The 22,528-nt window shown below is 39.9% G+C and overlaps 2 protein-coding genes and 2 long non-coding RNA genes across 5 annotated transcripts in view; 3 read left to right on the forward strand and 1 right to left on the reverse strand.

Moving 5' to 3' along the window:
• LOC310767021 overlaps positions 1-22,528 on the forward strand; it is a 962,895-nt gene that overhangs the window by 402,200 nt on the left and 538,167 nt on the right. The gene's annotated exons all lie outside the window — the stretch shown is intronic.
• CHRM5 (cholinergic receptor muscarinic 5) overlaps positions 1-22,528 on the reverse strand; it is a 60,749-nt gene that overhangs the window by 27,228 nt on the left and 10,993 nt on the right. The window lies entirely within an intron of this gene.
• Positions 1-22,528, forward strand: part of AVEN (apoptosis and caspase activation inhibitor) — a 111,813-nt gene that overhangs the window by 20,127 nt on the left and 69,158 nt on the right. Inside the window, exon 2 of the mRNA XM_083622261.1 lies at positions 882-1,053. Coding sequence (XP_083478387.1) covers positions 882-1,053 — 172 coding nt within the window. The remainder of the gene's footprint in view (positions 1-881; positions 1,054-22,528) is intronic.
• Positions 10,447-17,613, forward strand: LOC310766866. Its single transcript, XR_014550478.1, has 2 exons — positions 10,447-11,785; positions 12,162-17,613. It is a non-coding gene; the product is annotated as an uncharacterized lncRNA (long non-coding RNA).

The raw sequence follows: 22,528 nt of genomic DNA on the forward strand, positions 1-22,528 counted from the left end.
ACAGAGCAGAATAATCTGACTCACTGACTTCCTATCCTCAGCTAGTTGCCAAGTGCTTGTTATGAGCATGTTCTCCCACATTTCTTCTGCATAGGTCAAGAAATGGTTTTCCATTTAAAGCAAGAGATTAGCAGCTGCTAACAGATTTCAATTAGCATCATATTCTTGTTGTATGTTTAATTCCTGTTGATAATTTGTAATACAATCTGGACATTAAAAAGGAACAGTAAATGGTTTAAGAATAGTTTGAGAAAGTGGGGTGTTGATAATAATAATAAATAATAATAATAATAATAATAATAATAATAATAATAATAATAATAATAATTTATTATTTGTACCCCGCCCATCTGGCTGGGTTTCCCCAGCCACTCTGGGCGGCTTCCAACAAAGATTTAAAATACATTAAAATGTCACACATTAAAAACTTCCCTTCAGATGTCTTCTAAATGTCAGTACCATGGAATAAACCTTGGCCCAGGGTTAAACCTTGTTTTAAACTTTAACTGTGAAAGAGCATGAAGCCTGATGGCACACAACTGAATGTAAGGGGATATAATAAATAGGCTACCAGATTTTTTGGTAATCCATCACAGACTTAAAATTGAAGAGAGGATAAATGTCAATCCCCTAGATCAGCTGTTTACTATGACACTAGGACAGTGTTGCCATGAAGTTTAGTGTCACAGACAGATATAGTAATGCAGGTTCTAAGTACTGACATACCAGGGCAGGTAATCTGGACATGCCTACTAAATGAAATGTTAAATTGGGACATTGATTTAAGGTAGCTGTCTTAATTTTTCAGAAAATCAAACACAGATTAAAAGAAAAGGCTAATTAAAGCTCTTATTCAATCTTCTTGCTGCTACATGTCATAGGCCTCGGCTGATCTTGAGTCACAAGAAGAGGAAAAAGAAGAACACGGAAGTTATTCAAGAAGAAAAGTAGTTTCCAACTGGGACCGTTACGAAGATACGGAGAAAGAAACACAAAATGACAATGGTGAATCACAGCGTGGGACAGACTTCAGTGTTTTGCTTAGCTCAGCAGGTAAGGAAGAGAAATCACAAACAGCGTTTAATTTTATATGTTGCATATTTGTCTCCTCATAATGGCATTTGGAATGCCTCGTTTTTGCTGCTGGTAATGGAATTCTTGACAAGAAGACTGATTTAATAATTCGCTAGTTAAAAGCCTATGGGCAGTGTTATAACATGAAGGGTGAGAGCATAGGAAGCTGCTTTATAGCAAGCTAGGCCAGTGGTCCATTTATCTTAGCATCATCTGCACCACTGCTCTTCAACTAATGAGTTGTGACCCACTAGTGCATTGCGGCCAGATGCAAGATGGGTCACAACAGGAGCACTACCATCATACAAGTATATGGTAAAAGATTAAGAAGTAAATCCCCCAATGCATATTTGGGTTAAAAGTTGACTCTGAATCTAAAAAGGTTGAAGATACCTGATCTACACTGACTGGCAATGGTTGTTCAGGGTTTCTGACAAGTTTTTTTCCCAGTGCTCCACCACTGAGCTGCTGTCCCCTAATGATTTTATTTATTTATTCCATTTAGATAAGATCCTATATCAAGATAGGGATGTGTAGCAGCTTTGTGCTGGGGCTGAATAACTAGGTGAGTCAGGTGATTTGGAGTGATTTTACTCCTCTCAGTCACACCATGATGTCAACAAAGTGACCCAAGTTGGATCAGGGCCTCCATAAACCTTTGCGTTGGACTATGGTTTCTGTATTCTACTTTTTTTGCAAACTGCAACTCTGTTTTTTTGCTAAACTCTTTAAGTCTGAGAACCACAGTATCAGACTTACCAATACTTGCTATACAGATGCCAACATATCCAACAATTTTAGCAAAAAGGGAGAACCTGGATGTGCACTTTGGACACATTAATACCGCATGGGCTCAACTTATAGGACAGTACAGCATTGCTTAGTTTCAGCAAAATGAAAGCTGGCTGAGCATTCATAGAATCATAGAATCATAGAGTTGGAAGAGACCACAAGGGCCATCGAGTCCAACCCCCTGCCAAGCAGGAAACACCATCAGAGCACTCCTGACATATGGTTGTCAAGCCTCCTCAAAGGTCTATAACTGATGAAAATGGCTGCCAACTGGAACTGGAAATTTATTTTTTGTTAGTCATTGGTGTGTGTGTATATACACATACATAGACTTTTTTGTGACAGTACTCAGTGGTACAGAGTATTAGCACCCATGACACCTTTATGAGTACTAGCATCCTTTGTGAGTACTAGCACCCTTTTTTAAAAACCAAAAAACCAAAAAAGCACTCTCTGGGTGTGGGCAAATTCATTCCGCTATGGGCTGTTGCGAGCTGCTGTCCTATTACGTCTGTGTAGGCTTGTATAGTTCTAATAAGCCTTTCAAGTAGTTTAAAGGCAAGCTTACCCTGGCTCTGACAGTGTCTTGGACTGTACCCATTGACAGTTCTGTATTACAGCTTTGCATGTGTATGTTTGGATGTTACTCCTAATTCTTGGTCTATCATCTGAGACAAGCTTTTATTTCTTTTGGGCTTTATTTCTGGTAAATAAATCATGGCAGGGTGTAATAAATCATGTGTTGTTGTTCATCTGAGGTTGTATTTACCTAATTTTAGGACCTGCTAAGGAATTGATGATTGTTATTATGTCCTGATATGTAAAACCACAGAATTCAAAGAGGGTAAACTTCCTTTCTCCCCATGACTGTAATCCACTTCAGTGTATTTAACTGAGAGTGCGTGTATGTGAAGATGAAAATAGCATTTTTTTTGTCAGTTTAAAGTATTCATACTATTCCAGGTTCTGTAGGAACATTTAGAAGTAGAACTAGAGCATTAATGGGTAAAAAAAAGGCTAGGGACTTTGGTATGTGACAGTTTCTAAACAATTTTGTTTGCATGAACTCCATGTGTGATCTTGCACCTGAAAGTCTAATCAGTTTTGGGTAGCATCATTATATTACCATTCAGGTCATATCTTGAAAAGAAGTAGATTGTTAATGTGTGCATATTGCAAAACTTGAAACATAATTTATTTTAGTACATTACGCTTTTTTTAATCTTTTTTAAAAATTTGGATCTGCTACAAAATGTGAAATCTTGTGAAGATGGCTTTCAAATTTGTATCTAGATTTCTCTGGAACACTTGAAGATATTAGAGGTGAATCATTCACGTATTGAATAGTTACTGTTTTGAGAGTCCTGTTATGCTGAGAATGCAGAGGAGAAAAGTAATAAATAGTATTGATGGGTGGGTGGAATTGATGCACACTATATGGCACACTGAAAAAAAGTTACATTTATACTTAGCTAGAACAATTTGTTTGAATTTTATTACAGTATAATTTTCTCTGCAAAAATAAAATATATAGAGTCATGGGCATTGTTAGCTTTTTGTTATTCATTGTAATTTAGGAAATTCAAAAATAGAGGTATAGCGCTAATAAGCATTTTCAAAATGGATTACCGAATTTCTGTTTGAGGCAGGTGTCCTTAATGAGGCATGGAGATGAGAGATGAGCTCCTCCCCACATGAAACAATGTATCCCTACTCTACCCTGTCAGCCCAGTACAGTGGTACCTCGGGTTAAGTACTTAATTCGTTCCGGAGGTCCGTTCTTAACCTGAAACTGTTCTTAACCTGAAGCACCACTTTAGCTAATGGGGCCTCCCGCTGCTGTCGCGCCACCAGAGCATGATTTCTATTCTCACCCTGAAGCAAAGTTCTTAACCCGAGGTACTATTTCTGGTTTAGCGGAGTCTGTAACTGGAAGTGTATGTAACCTGAAGCGTATGTAACCCGAGGTACCACTGTACAGGGTATTGCATGCCATATTGAACTGTGCTTTGCACACCAAGTGTCCATGACAACTTCATTCTTTTTTTTTTTGCTTCTATGGGTCTTCTTGCTAGGGACCTAAAATAAATGCTATGTTGATCAAGGTCACAATCTTCCCCTCTTTCCCTTTCATCTAGCAACTGCAGGCTGATGATAAGTGAGTGCCATCATTTTATTTTTGAATTATGTATTATATTAGGTTTCATCTTGCAATTTTTTTGGAACCTTGACTTGTAGTGGAAAGCAGGGCGCTTAGTAGGAGGCTGATGAGATACCAGTAAGGGGTGTGGTATATCCGATTGGTGTTTTGCTTTTCTGAATGATTTTTAGGCTGTATTCCATTGTAAGCCATTTTTAGCACTTTCTTATTTGCAAAGGCAGTATAATTTTTAAAAAATATATATTTTGGAGGAAGAGGTGGATGGATGCCCATGGTTGCAATCCAAAAGCCCTTAGAAATAAATAGAGCACATGCAGTTGATGTTAAACTGTTTCTGATGTAACAAGCAGCGAAGGGCTCCATATCAGTGATTCCAGGTGAAGCTCCTTAGGTATTTTTGAAGGTGACAAGTTGTCAAACAGAATATAGGCAGGTGTAGCTCTCTTGCATGCATGAGAAACAGAGGCCTCTATTGTAGCAGTGCTTAAAGGTAGAGAATCCTACTGTCCTTTTAGACTTGGTCATCCTAGTTAGGGAGTAGTAACTGACAGCTCAGTTCAGTTTCCAGAGACTTTCCGGCTGGCCCTACTATTCACCCATTTTCTCCCTTACAAGTCAAGATGCAGCAAGCATCTTCTACCTTCTTTCCTTATGCACTTCTGTCTTGTTTCCCCTGTAGGTCTGTGCCTTGGCTTATGTAGGAAAGTGAACAGCCGACAGGCACAAGGAGAGAACTTTAACTGTCTGTGTCTTGGCTGGTGTAGAAATTAGTCTGTGAATGGAGCCAGTATTGCTAGCCCTTCAGTGTGTTCAATTCAACATGTTGTGCATGATTAGAAGTTGTTGGTCAGGACGCTAACAAGAATACAGAAAAACCACCTTCCATTGGTAATCCTCTTTTTCCTTATGGTTGATGGTAGCCTAGTTTAGATGAAGTATTCCCCTGTTTTATTGGTATAGAACAGGGGGGACTAACTTGTGCTCCCTTCCTGTCATACTGGTCATACTGGCTGGGACTGATGGAAATTTTGTTCAGTAGCATCTGGTAGACCATAGGTTAGCTATCCCTGACCTAGAAATAAGTCACGCAACTGCACACTTCCTCCTCCTCTCATGAGCAAATATAAAAAAGAATGGAAAATGTTTATTGCATATTTACAAAAGGATTGTAAAGAAGTTAACAGCATAGTAGTTTTTTAAAAAACACTTGTAATATTAAGGATACTGTTTAAAATTGAACCAGGGCAGTCTTAATATTGTAAGCCAATTTGCTTGAAATAAATATGGGGATGATTTTTCTATACCTTGGAGGAGATAAATCCCATTTTGCCAGCAGGCTGCCCTACTCTCTCTCCTGGTTGGCTGGTGCTGTCTTTGGGAAACACACAAATCCTAAAAAAAATCTCTGTGCCAACCCCCAATAATTTTTTTCTCTGTGAGGGAGAATTCTTGCATTTCAGCATCTGTGCAACCAAAAACAAAGTCACGAAGATATTTTTATTTATAACTCGCTATAAATATATCTTATAATTGAACAGGCTATTAGAGATTTATGTCTACAGTTGAACTAACTTTACTATTATTTTCTTTTTAAAGTAAATAAAGCCTAATAAATGTATTTCATCTGTGTGTTTTTCAGCTGCTATAAAACATTTGAATGATGTCAGAATATAAACTTGGATTGTCCTAGCCTTGTGGACGTAATTTAACTTAATGAAAATTTGAAAGGTCAACATTTAGTGCTTAATTAAATGAGGATCTGATATTAAAAATCCCTCTAGATTTAAAGAAGTGTTAATGTTTATTACAAATTGGTACTTAAGTGATTTTTTTCAGGACATGTAGCATTTTCATTCAGGAAATTGAAGCAGAAATGTGTCGTGTTTTTGTTTGTTTAGCAGACATGATTTAATGTTTTATAGTGTGTCGTTTCTTGCTTAGTATCATCAATCTCTTTTCAATCGTGTGCATAAGGCCATGTCTTCTCCTAAAGCACTTACTTTGACTAATTCCCTTAACTTGATTTTGATTACAGTGGTACCTCGGGTTACAGGCACTTCGGGTTACAGATGCTTTGGGTTACAAACTCCGCTAACCAGGAAGTGGTTGCTCCAGGTTAAGAACTTTGCCCCAGGATAAGAACAGAAATTGTGCACCAGTGGTGCAGCATCAGCAGGAGACCCTATTAGCGAAAGCACGCCTCAGGTTAAGAACCGTTTCAGGTTAAGAACGGACCTCTGGAACGAATTAAGTTCTTAACCCGAGGTACCACTGTACTTAAGAACATAAGAGGAGCCTGCTAAGCTAGGCGAACAGCCCATCTAGTCCAGCACCCTGTTCTCATAGTGGCCAACCAGCTGCCTGTGGTAAACTCACAAGCAGGATCAAAGGACAAGAGCACTCTTCCATTCTGTGGTTTCTAGCAACTGGTATTCAGAAGTATTGCTGCCTCCAACTGTGAAAGCAGAGCAAGCCATCATAGCTAGTGGCTACTGATAATCATTACTTGTGAGTAATGATTTTAAGATGGTGAACATTTTAAGTGAGGTGCTTCTGTCTTTATACAATTGAAACATATCACTTAAGGAAAAATACCTTATATATTTTCTAAAGGGGTAAGAGTTGCTGTGGGCCAGGGCAAAGTGGACCCGGTGGTGGGAGTGCAATAATATCATCAACAAAGGACACAGGACAACGGTGTTGGGAATAAAAGGGCCACAACTTTACTGATTCCAGGTGTCAGATGGTTTGGTGTAGGCATTGGGTGTGACTGGCTTTTATACTCGGGGAGCAGGAAAGAAGTTCTCACTCAGGTCTGCTCCCCAGCCTTGCCCCCCAGCTCACCTGTGATTGGCTGGTGAGCCATGCAAGCAAGTCCCTGGCTGCTGGCTCAGTGAGAGGAACCAGAAGTGCCCTCTCCCACCATGGCAAAGGTGAGGAAGGGAGGCCAACTCCACCGTGGCTGTTCTGGGGCCACAACTGCTGCTCGTCGTGAGTCTCAGCAGAAATGGGAATTATGTGTGGCTTAGTAAGCATTGCCCATGCAGCAGTCAATACCTGCTTCTACAATAATTTCCACTTATATATAGTACTATCTATCTATTTATATATCTGTCCATTCATTCTCTGATACATGTGTGTGTATGGTTGGAGCTGCTTATAGCCAGGGGCAGCCCTAGGGGTCTGCCTTAGAATTACTTCTACTACTGGCTTATGCATTTGTAAAAGAAGAGGGGGGTAGAATCATTTGAGTAGGCCTACATGACCTGTGACCAAATAAGTCAAATACAGGCCACTAGCCAAGAAATATCAACAACCTCAGATAAGCAGATGACGCAACCTTGATGGCAGAAAGCGAGGAGGAATTAAAAAACCTTTTAATGGGGGTGAAAGAGGAGAGCGCAAAATATGGTCTGTAGCTCAACATCAAAAAAACAAAGATCATGGCCACTGGTCCCATCACCTCCTGGCAAATAGAAGGGGAGGAAATGGAGGCAGTGAGAGATTTTACTTTCTTGGGCTCCATGATCACTGCAGATGGTGACAGCAGCCACGAAATTAAAAGACGCCTGCTTCTTGGGAGAAAAGCAATGACAAACCTAGACAGCATCTAAAAAAGCAGAGACATCATCTTGCCAACAAAGGTCCGTATAGTAAAAGCTATGGTTTTCCCAGTAGTGATGTATGGAAGTGGGAACTGGACCATAAAGAAGGCTGATCGCCGAAGAATTGATGTTTTTGAATTATGGTGCTGGAGGAGACTCTAGAGAGTCCCATGGATTGCAAGAAGATCAAACCTCTCCATTCTGAAGGAAATCAGCCCTGAGTGCTCACTTGGAAGGACAGATTGTGAAGCTGAGGCTCCAATACTTTGGCCACCTCATGAGAAGAGAAGACTCCCTGGAAAAGACCCTGATGTTGGGAAAGATGGAGGGCACAAGGAGAAGGGGACGACAGAGGACGAGATGGTTGGATAGTGTTCTCGAAGCTACCAGCATGAGTTTGACCAAACTGCGGGAGGCAGTGGAAGACAGGAGTGCCTGGCGTGCTCTGGTCCAGGGGGTCACGAAGAGTCGGACACGACTAAACGACTAAACAACAACAAGCCAAGTATGGCAGCTCACCAGGGGTTAATAAACCTGCTTCCTCCACCTGCTCGCACTATAAAAATGAGGGTGTTGCCAAGCAGGCCATTATGCAGAGATCGCAAGCTGTGTGTGGTCACAGGTTGTGCAGACCTGGTTTTCAGCATTGCAGTTAATCATGACTTGCCATTTCAGCTAGGTCCTGTGTTAAGGATTGTTTTTTAGTTTTCCGTGTATTTGCCTGATTTAGGACATTGTGTATTTTATAATAGATTCCTTTCTAATTTATTGATGATTGTTGTTGTTTTATCACTACTAATACCCTTGATCATCACTTATCTAATATTTGTGCTATTGAAATTCAGCGAGGTTCCATTTCGGTGTATTAAATCCTTTATTTATGGGGAACATGAAATTTACCATCCTCTGAAATTTAATTACTTGCATAATCACATTTTCTTTCAGTGTTTTGTATGCATCATGACTCAAATATGAGATTGTGGTAGAAGATGCTGTTACATCTGAATGCTGTGGTCTTTCAGTGCAGAATAATAATTAGCTCCGTTCACAATACCACAAAATACTGATTGAAACTGGAGACACAGCTTTAAAGCAGCAACAACTTTGTAGATATTGTGGAGTCTCTAACTCTAGTTTTCGTAATTCCTTTCCCAAGTCTCTTATTTTTGTTTTGGTACTTGACATCCTGATCCTAATAAAATGCTTGGCAGTGATGCATCCATGTCAGGATTACTGGCACCCTAAGAGTAGTAGATATTTCCTGCTGTTCTGTGCATTAGTTCCAGGCCGCAGTGAAATGTGATAAGGCAGTGGGTTTCAAACTGCCATTGAACCTTTCCACACAGAGGAGTTGTCTTTCAAAGAAGCACTAAATATTCTAATAAGAATAAATACTATGTCTCACGACTAATACTTGGGGCATTATTTTTTCTTATCCACAGGTGATCCCTGTAAGTTGTAGCAGATCCCAGACCTATTATGTGGAGTAGGAGGTTCTATGTGCATATCTCTTATTCTGATCAAGCCCGACCCCTCAGAACACTGAGCTGCTCTGATCCTAACAGTCTTTTAACTGCCATTGGTTATGCATAGAGGCAGAGGAGGCAAGGCTTAAGAGAAGGTTTGTAAGGACCAGAAAAGCAACAGGCAAGGGGCATCAGAAGCAGCAGGCTGTGAGAAACAAGGGAGGGTTTAGAAATACCGTATTTTTCGTGTCATAGGACGCTCCGTCCCATAGGACACACCTAGTTTTTTGGGGGGGAAATAAAGGGGGGGAAAAACTCCCGCAGGGCTGCCTAGGCTGCGGATGTCTTCCTGAAGCCTGGAGAGCAAGAGGGGTCGGTGCGCACCGACCCCTCTCGCTCTCCAAGCTTCAGCGAAAGCCTGCATTCGCCCCATAGGACGCACCCAGATTTCCCCTTCATTTTTGGAGGGGTAAAAGTGCGTCCTATGGGGCGAAAAATACGGTAGTACATGATCAAGATCTAATAAGGAGGTGCTTGAGTGGGGAAGACAATATGGAAGCATTTGGCAGAGGTTTGAACCAAACATGTCCAGAAACAGTAGAGGTGAGGAGAGCTGAAGTTGATCTCATAATTTGAAAACTTTTCTCGCAGTTTTTAAAGGTTATGAGAAAGGACTTTAGTACACTCAAAGATGTTTCAGAATCTTGTACTCAAAGCTCATGACAGCTTTATAAACTTCCACTTCTTTTATCACATGTACAAAGAAAAGCATATATCATAAGGCAATATGAAATTTAGATTGGGCTGACTGCATGCAACTTGAGATGCCTCCCTGCTTGAATAGATTAATGTATTGATTTAGATCTGCATGTTTTATTACTTGGTGCACGGTGGCTTGGTTGAACAACATAGTAAGTCGAACTATGGCTTATCAGGGCCGCATAAATATGGTCACCCCCAGAGAGGAACTTGGACCTGCATTGCTCCTTCAGCACAGCATTGTGTTGTCAGAACATGGGTTCATGTTTAAGTTCTCTTTTCCTTAAGCATGAACAGTAGCCAAGGTTTGCCTTTAGTGCTAGTTGGTTTTTGGACAGCATGTTGAAGTTCTGTGCCGTCTTTGCAAATGGTTTCTCTTGAAATGTTAAATCAGCTTGCTTAAACTTGCCAGATTTTCATAAGCTTGCTTGGTTAAACAAAGCAGTTAATTAATTTTTTCAAAATGTAGGTTCATTTCCATTTGTAACAATTTTTTTTGGTATTGTGTGTGTGTGTGTGTGTATTTAAGCCTCTCCCTCCCTCCCTCCTGCACCTACCTTTTTCTCTCTATTAACTAAGTGCTGATGCAGCAGAGGTGAAATTCAGGTCGAGTGTAGAGCCTTTCGGAATGAATCTTGAAAATACTAAAATCTGTTCAAGCAGAAGAAACAAAAGAAGTGGAAGTAATGGCATAACTTGACTGGACTAGAAGACTTTCACTGTGTTTGAAGAATTGCCCTTGGTCACTTATTGATCTGTCTTTCTAAAGTATCCAAAAATAGATTTTTCGCTTTGGTCCACCGCTCATTTGAGCTTGGGTAGGTTCACCATAATCAATTGAGCTCAGCTGATTTAAAGACAAGTACTTTGTTTTAAGTGGAATATGATCATTTTTTTTCTTTCTGTTTTTTAATGGCAATGTGCCCTCTGCAATCTTTACATGTGATATATGCAATATTACATAATGTGCTCTTTTGTATCTTATGAATATAAATGTTTCATTCCCCAAGGACAGCTAGTCACCACTGTAATTCTTTTAGTTAAGTCCAAGTTAGCTTCGGATAGCCTTCTGGCATATTACTAACATTTTTGAAAAATATAAAAGACCAGTAATTTTCACACTTTGTGGGTGGCTAAGGATTTGAGATGAATATTCATAATGGCTGTGGTCTATGGCTGTACTCAGCACAATCTAGTGAAAGACAGTAATGAGAAACAATTTCCCCTTCATTAAGAAGTCATAAGGCAGAAATAGAAGGAACTGTAGCATCAGGTTTGGCAATTTTCTGCTGGGGGGAAAAAAATCTTGTTTTGAACCCAAGAAACTTTATGTCACATGCTTCATGAGCTCTATGGAAGAGCAGCAGGGAAGACAGAGCACTTCTGAAAATAGCAGCCACAAAATAATGATGGAGTTTTATGTTTGAGAGGAGGGACTGGCAGTCTAGTTTCTTGCCCCCGACTTAAACCCTCTCTGTTGTTCCTTGCTACCTGTCCCCACTAAAGACTTGAATGTTCTGCTGACAATGTGAAATTGTGAGATTCAGATTCATTTTATAGTTGGAGTTCTTATCGCATGAATCTTGAAAAGGTTCCAGTTCTTGCTTTGACAAAATGTGTGCCTCAGCGTCTTGACAGTGAGAAGGCCACTGACCCTGTTTGTTTTAGAACAATAATTTCAAAAGTTATTGAATGCTTATATTCTCAGGACCTGAATATGAATTCCACAGTACAGTCTTGTTCAGTAGGGTACAGGTTTAGTTTTTCACCACTATAGTATTTAATTCTTAGGTTGTGTACCAGCACTAACAGTTGTAACATGGAGTAAAGTCACAAAAGAATCAAAATGCCTGTTTAGAATAAGATTGGATACCATTCTCCTGTCCTGGTGGATATCTTGAGAGAAAATACAAGAGATAGTATTCCCAGTGAAATATACTCAGAGTCGCAAAGTGATTTCATGCTCTTTATTCAGCTCATAGTGGTGAGGAGGAATGAATGAATGTCCCCTCAAAGTATCTGCTTTATATACATTATTTACACAATGGGCTGCACATGATTGGCTAATTCCGGAATTCTACTGTAAGCCAATCAGGTTGTGGATTCACTTCTATCTGGAGCATGATTGGGTGGTTCCTGCCAACCAATCATACTGCTGCATTGTTCTAGGACCAATCAGACTGATGCATTTTGAATCCTATTGTTCTAGGACCAATCAGACTGCTGCCTTTTGGATCCTATTGTTCTAGGACCAATCTGACTACTGCAGTTTGGATCCTATTCAACTCAGTACATAACACCCAGGATAGCAAATTGCAGTTAAACCAGTCTCAAGTTGACCAGGGCAATGTTACAGAATTAATTTCCACACAAGGAAGAAAGGTTTTCCACAATTCTCAAAAATATTTGGAGTTTTCTCTTAATTTCAGGAATGCATGTTTGTATTTCTGTTTTGTACTGCATTACTTGTGAAACAGATGAAGAAAAGTCCTATGTGTTATATTCTTTAAAAATATTTTATGCGTTTAAAAATAACCTTTTTTTTAAAAAAGCAACAACAGCCAACAACATGTTTGTGCAATTTTCAACATTCAAATTAGACCAGTGCATGAGATTGAAGAATAACCAGCATCTCTCAGTACTGGGAAGTTTTGTCTTTTTAAAGCAGCCTTCTACTTTGTGGCTGTAAACAAAATAAGGCTTTTGAAATTGTTTATAAAATAAACCTGATTATAGATATTATAAGGAGAAATGCTGAGCTTAGAACAATGATCAAAATATGGTCCTACTGTTTAGTAATTCTACATAAATGCCCCAAGTGGCAGCAATTTTATATAAGAAGAAACAGAGAGGATTGCAATCTCCATAAAATAACTTTATTTTGGTGCTTCAAATGCGAGTAAAGAAGAAGGGTTTTGGCTCTTTTCATTATGGGAAAAGGGAAGAACTGAGAGCACCATACTTCCATTTGGATAGGAAATAGAATTAGCATCTTGTACAAAGTTTTTGCATCTACCTGGTCATTTTAGCACAGTATGGGATCTAATCCAGAATCTAGAAGTTGAAAAAGAATTCTGAGAGGTTGTGTCATCATTTAAGTGTGAAAACGTGGTTCTAGCCCTAATGACTGATGAAATGTGTTGCGACTTCCTGCTAAAAACTTTGGGATTCTTTACATATGATTTTTCTATGCCAACAGTAGTTTTGAGCATTTCCACCTTTTTGGGATGGCGGTTGCATTCTTTTCTTTTGCAGCATGAACATAGTGTTTGCACAAGGCACTTTATGGACTTTTATTAGAGAGCCAGTTTGGTGCAGTAGTTAGAGCATTGGACTAGGACCTGGGAGACAAAATCTCCAAAAACAGCCTTTCCTTATCTGATGGACTGTTTCTAAGGGAGGGAGTTGCCTCCACAGTTCCTGCATTCTGCAGCCTTGGGATTTTCTTTTGACCAGGCCTATCACGATCCACAGGATTGTCGCCACAGTCTCTCTGCAGCCCTATGTCTCTCCCTCCAATTGCCTGCCCAGCTCAACAACTTTCATTTCCTAAAAAAAGCTCAACACCTTTGGTCAACCCCAGGCACTGGCAGGGGTTGCAACGCAACTGCTTGGAGGTGTGGTACTCTGGATATAAGAAGGACCCCTAAGGTCTACATATGTAGAACAAAGGACATTATCAGATGGGCACACCTTTTGTTTTTTGTTTGCTGGGCACCTTGTGCAGATGGATTTACAGTGGTACCTCAGGTTAGAAACGCTTCGGGTTACAAATGCTTCAGGTTACAAACTCCGCTAACCCGGAAGTAGTACCTCGGGTTGAGAACTTTGCCCCAGGATGAGAACAGAAATCGTGCGCCGGCTGCACGGCAGCAGCAGGAGGCCCCATTAGTGAAAGCGCACCTCAGGTTATGAACAGTTTTGGGTTAAGAATGGACCTCCAGAACGAATTAAGTTTGTAACTCGAGGTACCACTGTACACCTGCATAGCTATGGCTTATGAAGCACAGATACTTCCTGCACCATTCAACCTTATGGCACATTCAACTAGAGCAGTGGCTGCCTCAGTGGCTCTTTCTGCTAATGCACCCTTGCAGAAGTATGCAGGGCAGCCCCCTGGGCTTCTCCCAGTACGTTTACAAGGAATTATAAAATGGATCTTTTTGCCTTGGCTGAGGCAATCTTTGGCTGAAGGATCCTTCAGCAGATCCTCCCACAGTAGGTCTAGTTTGTTGCGCTTCAGACCTGCCCTAGTTGGGATAGCTTTGGCATGTCCCAACCCAATGACTTTAAGCAGGCAATGGGAAATGGTACAATTGGTATTCACCTTAAGGGTAAATTTGTACTGTCTGCATAGGGTCATTAGGGCATCACCCTAGCATGGACTGCACCACTGTGTCATATGTGTTCCTGCTCTTGCTGCCTCCTTCCCTAATAATCTAGAAATTTAGGTGTTCTTTTGTTTTACTCAATATATGTGATTCCAATTGTTTCGGCTTGGCCAGTCCGCAAAATTGATGGGAGCTGCACTTACTTCTTAAGAATTTATTTCACCTTTGTCTACCTAGTGGAGCCCAGATACCCAGTGACCTTCTGTAGGCAGTGTGGCTAAAAATTCTATAAAGTTAATTATCTCTAGCATCTTGCAATAATGGCATCTGTTTTAAGGAAGAAAGACCTTCCTGTGGTGGAAGCCCAGGCAGTGTATATGTAAGTCCTGGAGTGGCCAGAGGACAAGCCCCTCCCCCAGCCTCACTGATGCGATCCAAAGGAAAGCAGAGCAATATGTTTGGCACCATCTTGGCTGGTGGGAGTACGTAAAGAAAAGCAGTCAAAACAAGAGAGAATCTTTTAGCACCTTATTTGATAGTCTTTAAGGTGTCACAAAGCTCTTTGTTGTTTCTGCTACAAGAATAACACAGCTATTCCCTTGCAAATTAGAAAAGGTTGATAAGAAAATGATGGCTCATAGAGATTTATTGTGATGTTAGATGGCAAATAATGTGAGCTGCAAAATGGTGACTACGATTACCACAGTTGTATGAAAGAAAATTTGTTATATGAATATAGAAAGAAATTAATCAGGTCCCTTTAAATATATACCAAGATAGCAAAATCTTATAATAAAATTGCAGAAATTGGCAACATTGTAGGCTGGATTTCCATCTGTTCAACATTTCCTTTCTAAAAGTTTCCAACATTAGATTTTTTTTCACCCTTACCGAACAAGCTGTCCCTTTTTTATACATTTTGAAGTGCTAAAAACAGGAAATGTCAGAAATTTAAACTGCCAGCTTAATTTTATTTCTGTGGTGGGAGAATAAAGTTGTGCAATTCAAAATCATATACATCTTTATCATTTATTTTAATAGATCAGGCCATTTTCTTTCTCTGAATGACATCAATTGTTGAGTAAAAATGCTAGGGATTAAACTGTCTAACTTCTACAGCAAGATACAAAATTGTAAAATTCTTTTATTTGTGTTTTGTGGAAAACTTGTGTCGGCTGTGAATAGATGAATATATTAGTTTTCTCAATGTGTTAGTGGAGGAGATACAGCAGGAATGATCAATGTAACAACCTGTGGAATAGATGAATGTGATCCTGCCTTTGTCATTAAGTGATTTTCGTGTTAGAATTCTGAGGGCTTCATCTAAAACTGTTTCAAAGTAAGTATTTGTTATCAATAGTTGCAGCAATGCATTTAGATGATCAGAAGGCAAAGCAGAAGAAATGTGCCAGCTAATGCATTGTTAGATTTGAAAGCTGTCCCATGCTCATATGTACTCAGGATTAGGGCCAGGTCAACACAGTGGTCTAAAAATACGTTTATGGGAAGCTTAGCCTTTTCTGGAGCTAGGATACTGGTCTTGAGGGGTGTGGGGACACGGATGGCACTGTGGTCTAAACTACCGAGCCTCTTGAGCTTGCTGAGTCGTAAGGTCAGCAGTTTGAATCCGCTTGGTGGGGTGAGCTCCCGTCGCTTTGTCCCAGCTCCTGCCAACCTAGCAGTTTGAAAGCATACTAGTGCTAGTAGATAAATAGGTACCACTGCAGCGGGAAAGTAAACTGTGTTTCTGTGTGCTCTGGCTTTCATCATGCAAGCGGTTTAGTCATGCTGGCCACATGACCTGGAAAAATGTCTGTGGACAAACGCTGGCTCCCTTGGCCTGAAAGGGAAGATGAGCACTTAACCTTCCAGAGGTCTTTAACCTTTACCTTAAGGGGTGTAATTCTGACTTCCTTCTCTTTTCATTAGAATTACCATATTACCAAAATAAAGCCCATTTCCTCTTTTGTTAAGATTGTGCTGTTAACTTCCAATTACACTCAGCTTTATGCCAATTTAGTTTTATCAGCATGTCAAAATAGAACAAAAACGCATCTATTTATAGCATTACTTATGACCTCTCATTAGTGACTCATAATCTATAATCTTTCCTACAATTATGTCTTTATTCAAATAATTCCTTATTGCATTGTTTGGGTGTTCTTGCACCTACATTGGTTGTGTTCTCCTCCCAAGAAATCTTAACATTTAATTCTAACACTTATAAGAGGAAATTTTTAACACCCTTCAGCTACTGAAACTGTTGTACGAGAGCCAATTCTGCAAGAAAGAGGCACACAGTCAGCCTCACTCAAGTGGTTGCATCTAGGTTCCCTTCGTGAGGGGAAAAGCATCTTCTACATCTGCTTTACATCTGCTTCTTACATCTGAAGGACACTACACTGATCAGCGGAAGCATGTATGCCTCACTTTCACTCACTCTGTTTTCATTCAAGACCTTGAAAATAAAGAATAGACCTTATCAGTTTCCCAATCTGAATTGTCTACAGCAGTTCCAGAAATACCACCCTTTTCATGAGCCACAGCGTTGAGTGTATATTGTCAAGGGAAGGTCATCTGATTCACCTCCCAGTAAAGGTTGAAAATGAGTCAGTCAAACAAAACCAGCCCCCTCTCTCTTCTGCTTTCCTTCTTCCTTAGAGAGCCTTCAAAAAGCCTTCCGCCTTTCTGAGGAGAGCCTTGAATTTTTTAAACGGTGATTTCTACCATTTATTACAAATAAAAAAACCTGACTCTATACTGCATAGCTCTTGGAATACACTTCAGCACAAATGTACTGAACTCAACTTAAGAAATACTGCATTCTGGATTTCCTACCAAGAAATGTACCTCTTTGAAGGATGCATTTATTTGAAAATGGTATGCTGTGCGGCGTATTCTTATTAATCTCACTTACTTATACTGCAGCCCCATACGTATAGTAAGTCTGAGTTCAGTTGGACTTATTTCCAGGTAAGCGTGTATAAGATTACAGCCTCAGTTTCTCATATGACTTTTTGATAAATTGGATGCATCGTTGAGACATTATTTCACCATCTGTCTTTCGAAAGGAAGTCGGTGAGGGTAAAGACCAAAGTATAGTCAGACTCCCCTTTATAAGCAAAATAAAAAAAATCTGTCAGTAGTCATGCTACCATTAATGATTTCCTGGAGCCATATGCCGACTTTACCAGAAATATCCACTCACTTCTCACATTCAACATACTATGCAGCTTCACACTACAGTGGTTCTACTCATACACCTGATGGGTGGCCACAACTGTAGAACCATGAAGACCCATGCAAGATACACAGCCAGCTTCTTACTGTTAGCTGAAAGGATGTATCTGGGGACAACCCCTTTAGCTAAAGATTGCACATGATCTGCACAACAGCAGAAAGGAAAATGTTCCAAATGATAGAAATAATTTTAAAAATGAAAGAATCACAACACTTTTGAGTGTTCATCCTCAGAGGAACAGTGTTTATACAAAGGCAGACCTGCTGTTTGAGGTATGTAAACTACAAACTGCAGGTTACCTATGTGGCAAACTGTACAAGGTCACCTTACAATGTATATTGAGGAAATTCCACTCCCCAGCAGGGAGCTATGGGATATAATGGTCCCAGGAGACATGCATTACAGGGCTGCCATCCTAGTAGGTACTAAAGTGTCACTTGAAGTTTGAGCTTGCCATAACAAGCTGGACTTGCAGTCCAAATTAGGCTGATGTAGTGGTGCATCAGACATATTGCATAAACTTGAACAGAACTGCTGGGGAGAAGGAAGGAGCATCACAAGCTAGGTGGACTAGAGCCAGAAAACCATTCTATCACTAATAGGGCTGGGTGTACAACAGCCCCAAGAGACTCTTGCAATCCTAGGAGACTTTACTATGTTAGGCATGCCTGCTCTTAGTGGCAGAAAAAGGAGGAGCAGGTTCAGGCTGCCTTCCCTGTGGGGATGCTTAAGATAAGGAGGCAATGAACATTCACCTACAACAGGAAGATTGTGAAATAGATAATGTAGATAAAAACAAAAACAAAAAGCAAGACATGCAAATAATTTGTCAGAGAGCAGTCACCCATCCCTTTCTCTGTTCACTTTCTTTGGCCTCATTTTTCACCCTTCCTCTGCTGCCAGCTACCTAGAGCCAAGACAGGCAACAACATGGCCAGTATGAGAGGTCTCATTGCCAGAAAGAGTTCATCCTTTGTTTCATTTCTATTCTGTTTGGTGATAGGATTCCAAGATGATGTACCAAAATTAAAAACAACACAAATGTCAGATGCAAACACCAAAATGGTAACAATATTTGCTTTGCTTCTTTCCGTGCTGTTCACTATAGGCAGTAGCTCTAACCTGTGGGTCAAGCAGAGGTCCTAATGAAATTGATAGGACAATACATTGTAAGTCACAGTGCAGTTTCTACTGATCTGGCAGGTTTTTGAGCTGTTGCTAAGAGTTGAACAAAACCTTTTATTCTTTTCATTCCTCATCCAGTCCTTCTATTATTGATGATTTGGCTATTTTGAATGTTTCACCTGCGCTCTAAATAGTTCTGTTTAAAATAGCATGACCCCAAACTCCAGAGATTTCAGTATGACTTGCATGCAGGTAAATACCATATTTGCAATCTATTTTTGAACTTAGCAAACTTTGTTTATTTGAACTTCAGAACAACAGCACTGGAAGCATATATTCCTCAAAAGTTTCTCTTTTTTGCTCTTGTCAGAAAGTGGCTGTTCTGCTTAAAGAGCAGTGACAAAGGGTTGGCTGCTACCATGTAGATTTATCCCCCATTGTATTTAAGAAATCAGAATACCTGCACAAAGCCCAGTCACCTTCAAAAGGGAATGGAAGGAAAGTTAACCCTAAAATGGTATGTTCAGATGTGCATATCCATATAACGTTGCTTCCTGAGTGTTGTTAGGGTGGCACATGCTGAATGTCAAGAATTTTACTCCACCTTATATGGGCTTTTGCCAGGATTTTCTGCATCATAAGAGCAAGTTTTTATGCAGGGTTATATATTATGGGTGGATGACTGGATTTTGAAAGTGATATCTCCTAGTGCTATATAAACACTGCTGTCCTTATATAAAACCACATTGAACTTGTTGGAATTTCAGTATAGTGTCCTGCATTTCTGTTGCATCACTAGGTTCTGTTGAGGCTCTATTCACCCTCCTGTTTACAAACTCTACACCTTTCTATCCCTGCATCCCTTCCAAATCTGCTCCAGAGTAATAGTGGGTGGTGCAGGGGACTGTAGGGTGAGGGATGAGTCTGATCATCCAACTGTGGGACAGACGTGGTTGGATTTTAGTTAAGGTGTGGAGGGGTCAGTCAACCTCTTAGACCAGGCTGGAAGATGCTTGGAAGCAATGTGAATTTTCCTGGGTAACTATAGGATATGTATAGATTTGTGCTTAACATACATTTTATGTGGAAGGGAGTGATCTAAAAATCCATACATTTATGAAGCTGTTAGAAATTAATAAAAATGAGTAGCAAGAAAAATACATTTAAAATTTAATCATAATTCTGTGAGGAAAATTAAAAGTCATAAAACCTTACATTATATCTGGTTTTAGATTTTTTTCTCCTTGTATGTCAACAGTGTTAACTAGAGCTGAATATAAGTGGTTTGGCCTTGTGTACATGAAGAAGGAATTTTTTATTGTTTATTGAACGTAATAGATATTGTGCAGAAGAAATTGTTCTTTGTACAATTAAAAGCTGTTCAGCATGCATGAAGTTGTGCTGAACAGTTTGTGATTGCCTGCTGTTGCCAAAGCAAGTGTGACTGAGAAAAAACTAAACAAAAGCTTTCTGTAAGGTCCATCCATGGACACTTGGTTCACTTTTCCACCCACATTCTTTTCTCATTCATACCAGACCCCATATTATTTATCTGTTCTGTTTCTTCACTATTTTATTTTTCCAACCTCCTCTTCATCAGTGTAACTCTTTTGCTTTTCATCGTTCATTTCTGAATATGACAAGAGATGGGAAAAGTGGAAAGATGCAGAGACCTCAGAGTATAGAACAATCAAACAATCAACATTGAAAATTGAAGCATCAATGTGATGGAAAATTAACTGTTCTAAAAATAACATGATAGCATTCACCTGTAACAGTATAATGTGCACATTTCGTTTATCAGAGTCTTATAAATCACATTACAAGCTTCATTGTGCTAAAGAAAAAGATAGTTTCTATCTTAAGTACTTTATTACTTAAGCCAGGGGTGGGGAACCATTGGGCTTCCAGATGTTGTTGAGACAATGCTGGTTGACTGCAGTCAAGTTCAGGCTGCTCTATGATGTCTTAGCAGTAATATGTACTACTGAACACTGGTGGAATTTATACATTTTTGACACAGGATAACTGTGCTAGTAATGTTCAGTTCATCCAAATGCCCACTCCCTGTTTCTCCCAGTCATTTCCAGCAAGATATTCAGCAGGGAGGCATAAAGCTTCATGTTTTCCTAAGTGAGGCTCTGCTTCCTTCAAAGCTGTTTGAACTGAATCAACTTGCAATCCAAAGCAGGACCTAAACCAGAACTTGTTTTCAGTTCACACCCCTAGTCACAATTATTCCAAACTTAGGTACACTTTGCAGTGCTGACATAGTCCAATCCACTTGAATGAAAAGTCTGCTTATGCTCCTTGACGATACTGACATCAAGAGCACTGGACTAGGTGTGTTATTGGCCCAATCCTGCAGGATCACCTTGGCTGTGAGTCCTGGAAGATCTGCTCCCTGCTTTGCAGGCCTTTTCCCACCTCACCTGAGTGAGCAGGGCCCTGACGGACTCCAGTTACAAAGAGCTGTGAGTGGAGGGGGGACTCTTCCCATCGTTTGGACCCCCTGGGAAACTCAACAAACCTGCTGCATCTGGAACTGGGTGTGGAGCAGGCTTCTTCAAACTTGACCCTCCAGATGTATTTGGCCTACAATTCCCATGATCCCTAGCTAGCAGGACCAGTGGTCAGGGATGATGGGAATTGTAGTCTCAAAACATCTGGAGGTCCGAGTTTGAGGAAGCCTGGTGTGGAGAGTGCAGCTGAATGGGACACAGCTGTGGACAGCCTGAGGGAGTACCATCCACCTTGGGCCTGCCCATAAAAAGCAAGTCTAGCGTGAGAGACTAGGGTGATGTCCTCTTCTCATTGTGATACTTTTGCGGGTGAGCTGAGAGTTTGTTTGGACCCTGGGTGAAGAGAACCTGGAAGCTGATTGGGAGAGTGTGTCGGAAAATGAATTGATGTTTCTATTAATGTAACTTTTTATATGTAACTGTATTTTGTAATATTTTGTTTAAGTTTACTGTTGTGTACACCACTTAGATAATTTTTTTAATAGATTAAGTTGTTTAGAAATTAAATAATGAATCACCTTATAAGTTCCCACAGCTCAAGAAAGTCGGGAGTGCAGAACAGTGTTCATTGTGAAATGTTTCATCTTTTTGCTTAGTTTAATGTTTGTTTCCATATTTGTTCTTCATGCTTTTAATAATGCAGGAACCATTTACTAGATTTTGGTACTCCTTGTTCCTAAACTTGTGCACTTAAAATCTTTACAGGTACAACTTCATTTTTCTTTTGCTGCAGGGACTGTAAAGTTGTATGCAGTGATGCACAGCAAATGTAAATTTTTCCAGTATGACTTAAGAAAAGTGTTTAGAAATTCAGGCCGTACCAAGAATTTATCTGTAGAAAAATAATGAACTCAAGAGTTATCCTCTTTTGAAATAGTAAGCTTACCAAATAAGGGGGTAAAATAGAAATTTTAAAGAAGACCATTATAAATTGTTTTACTACTTTATAGAGTATGGGTCAGCATCTGCTAATTTATGTCTAAATTTATGTCTAAATCTTTTCACAAATAGCTTGTGCAGACTTTCATCTTGCATCTTGTTTTGATTAGTGTCCCATGTTTGCTTTCATAACGTGGAAGTAACTGGGTACTTTTTTTTTTCTTTATAAAGGGGTACTTATTTCTGTGCCAGGAACCATTTCTTGGTTCCTTCCAAATATTTTGCATTAAAATTTCCACCAACCCTGGCCATTTGGCCATGTTGGCTGGAGCTGATGGGAACTGTGGTCCAGTACTTCAGGAGGACCCCAGATAGGGTAGACTGCCTTTGTAATGCCTCCTACATTTGTCCTGCATGTCAAAGGCTACATTGTATCCACAACTGCTGCGTTTCTGATTGGAGCTGCCTTTCTAATTGATTATAAATTTGTTCTTATTCTTTTTCTTGATTACGCTTTAACTATGGTATGTGTGTAAACTATGTATGTGTGTGTATATGGTATGCATATAGGTA

Source organism: Podarcis filfolensis (genome assembly GCF_964270895.1).
Source record: "Podarcis filfolensis genome assembly, chromosome: 1".
Lineage (NCBI taxonomy): Eukaryota > Metazoa > Chordata > Lepidosauria > Squamata > Lacertidae > Podarcis > Podarcis filfolensis.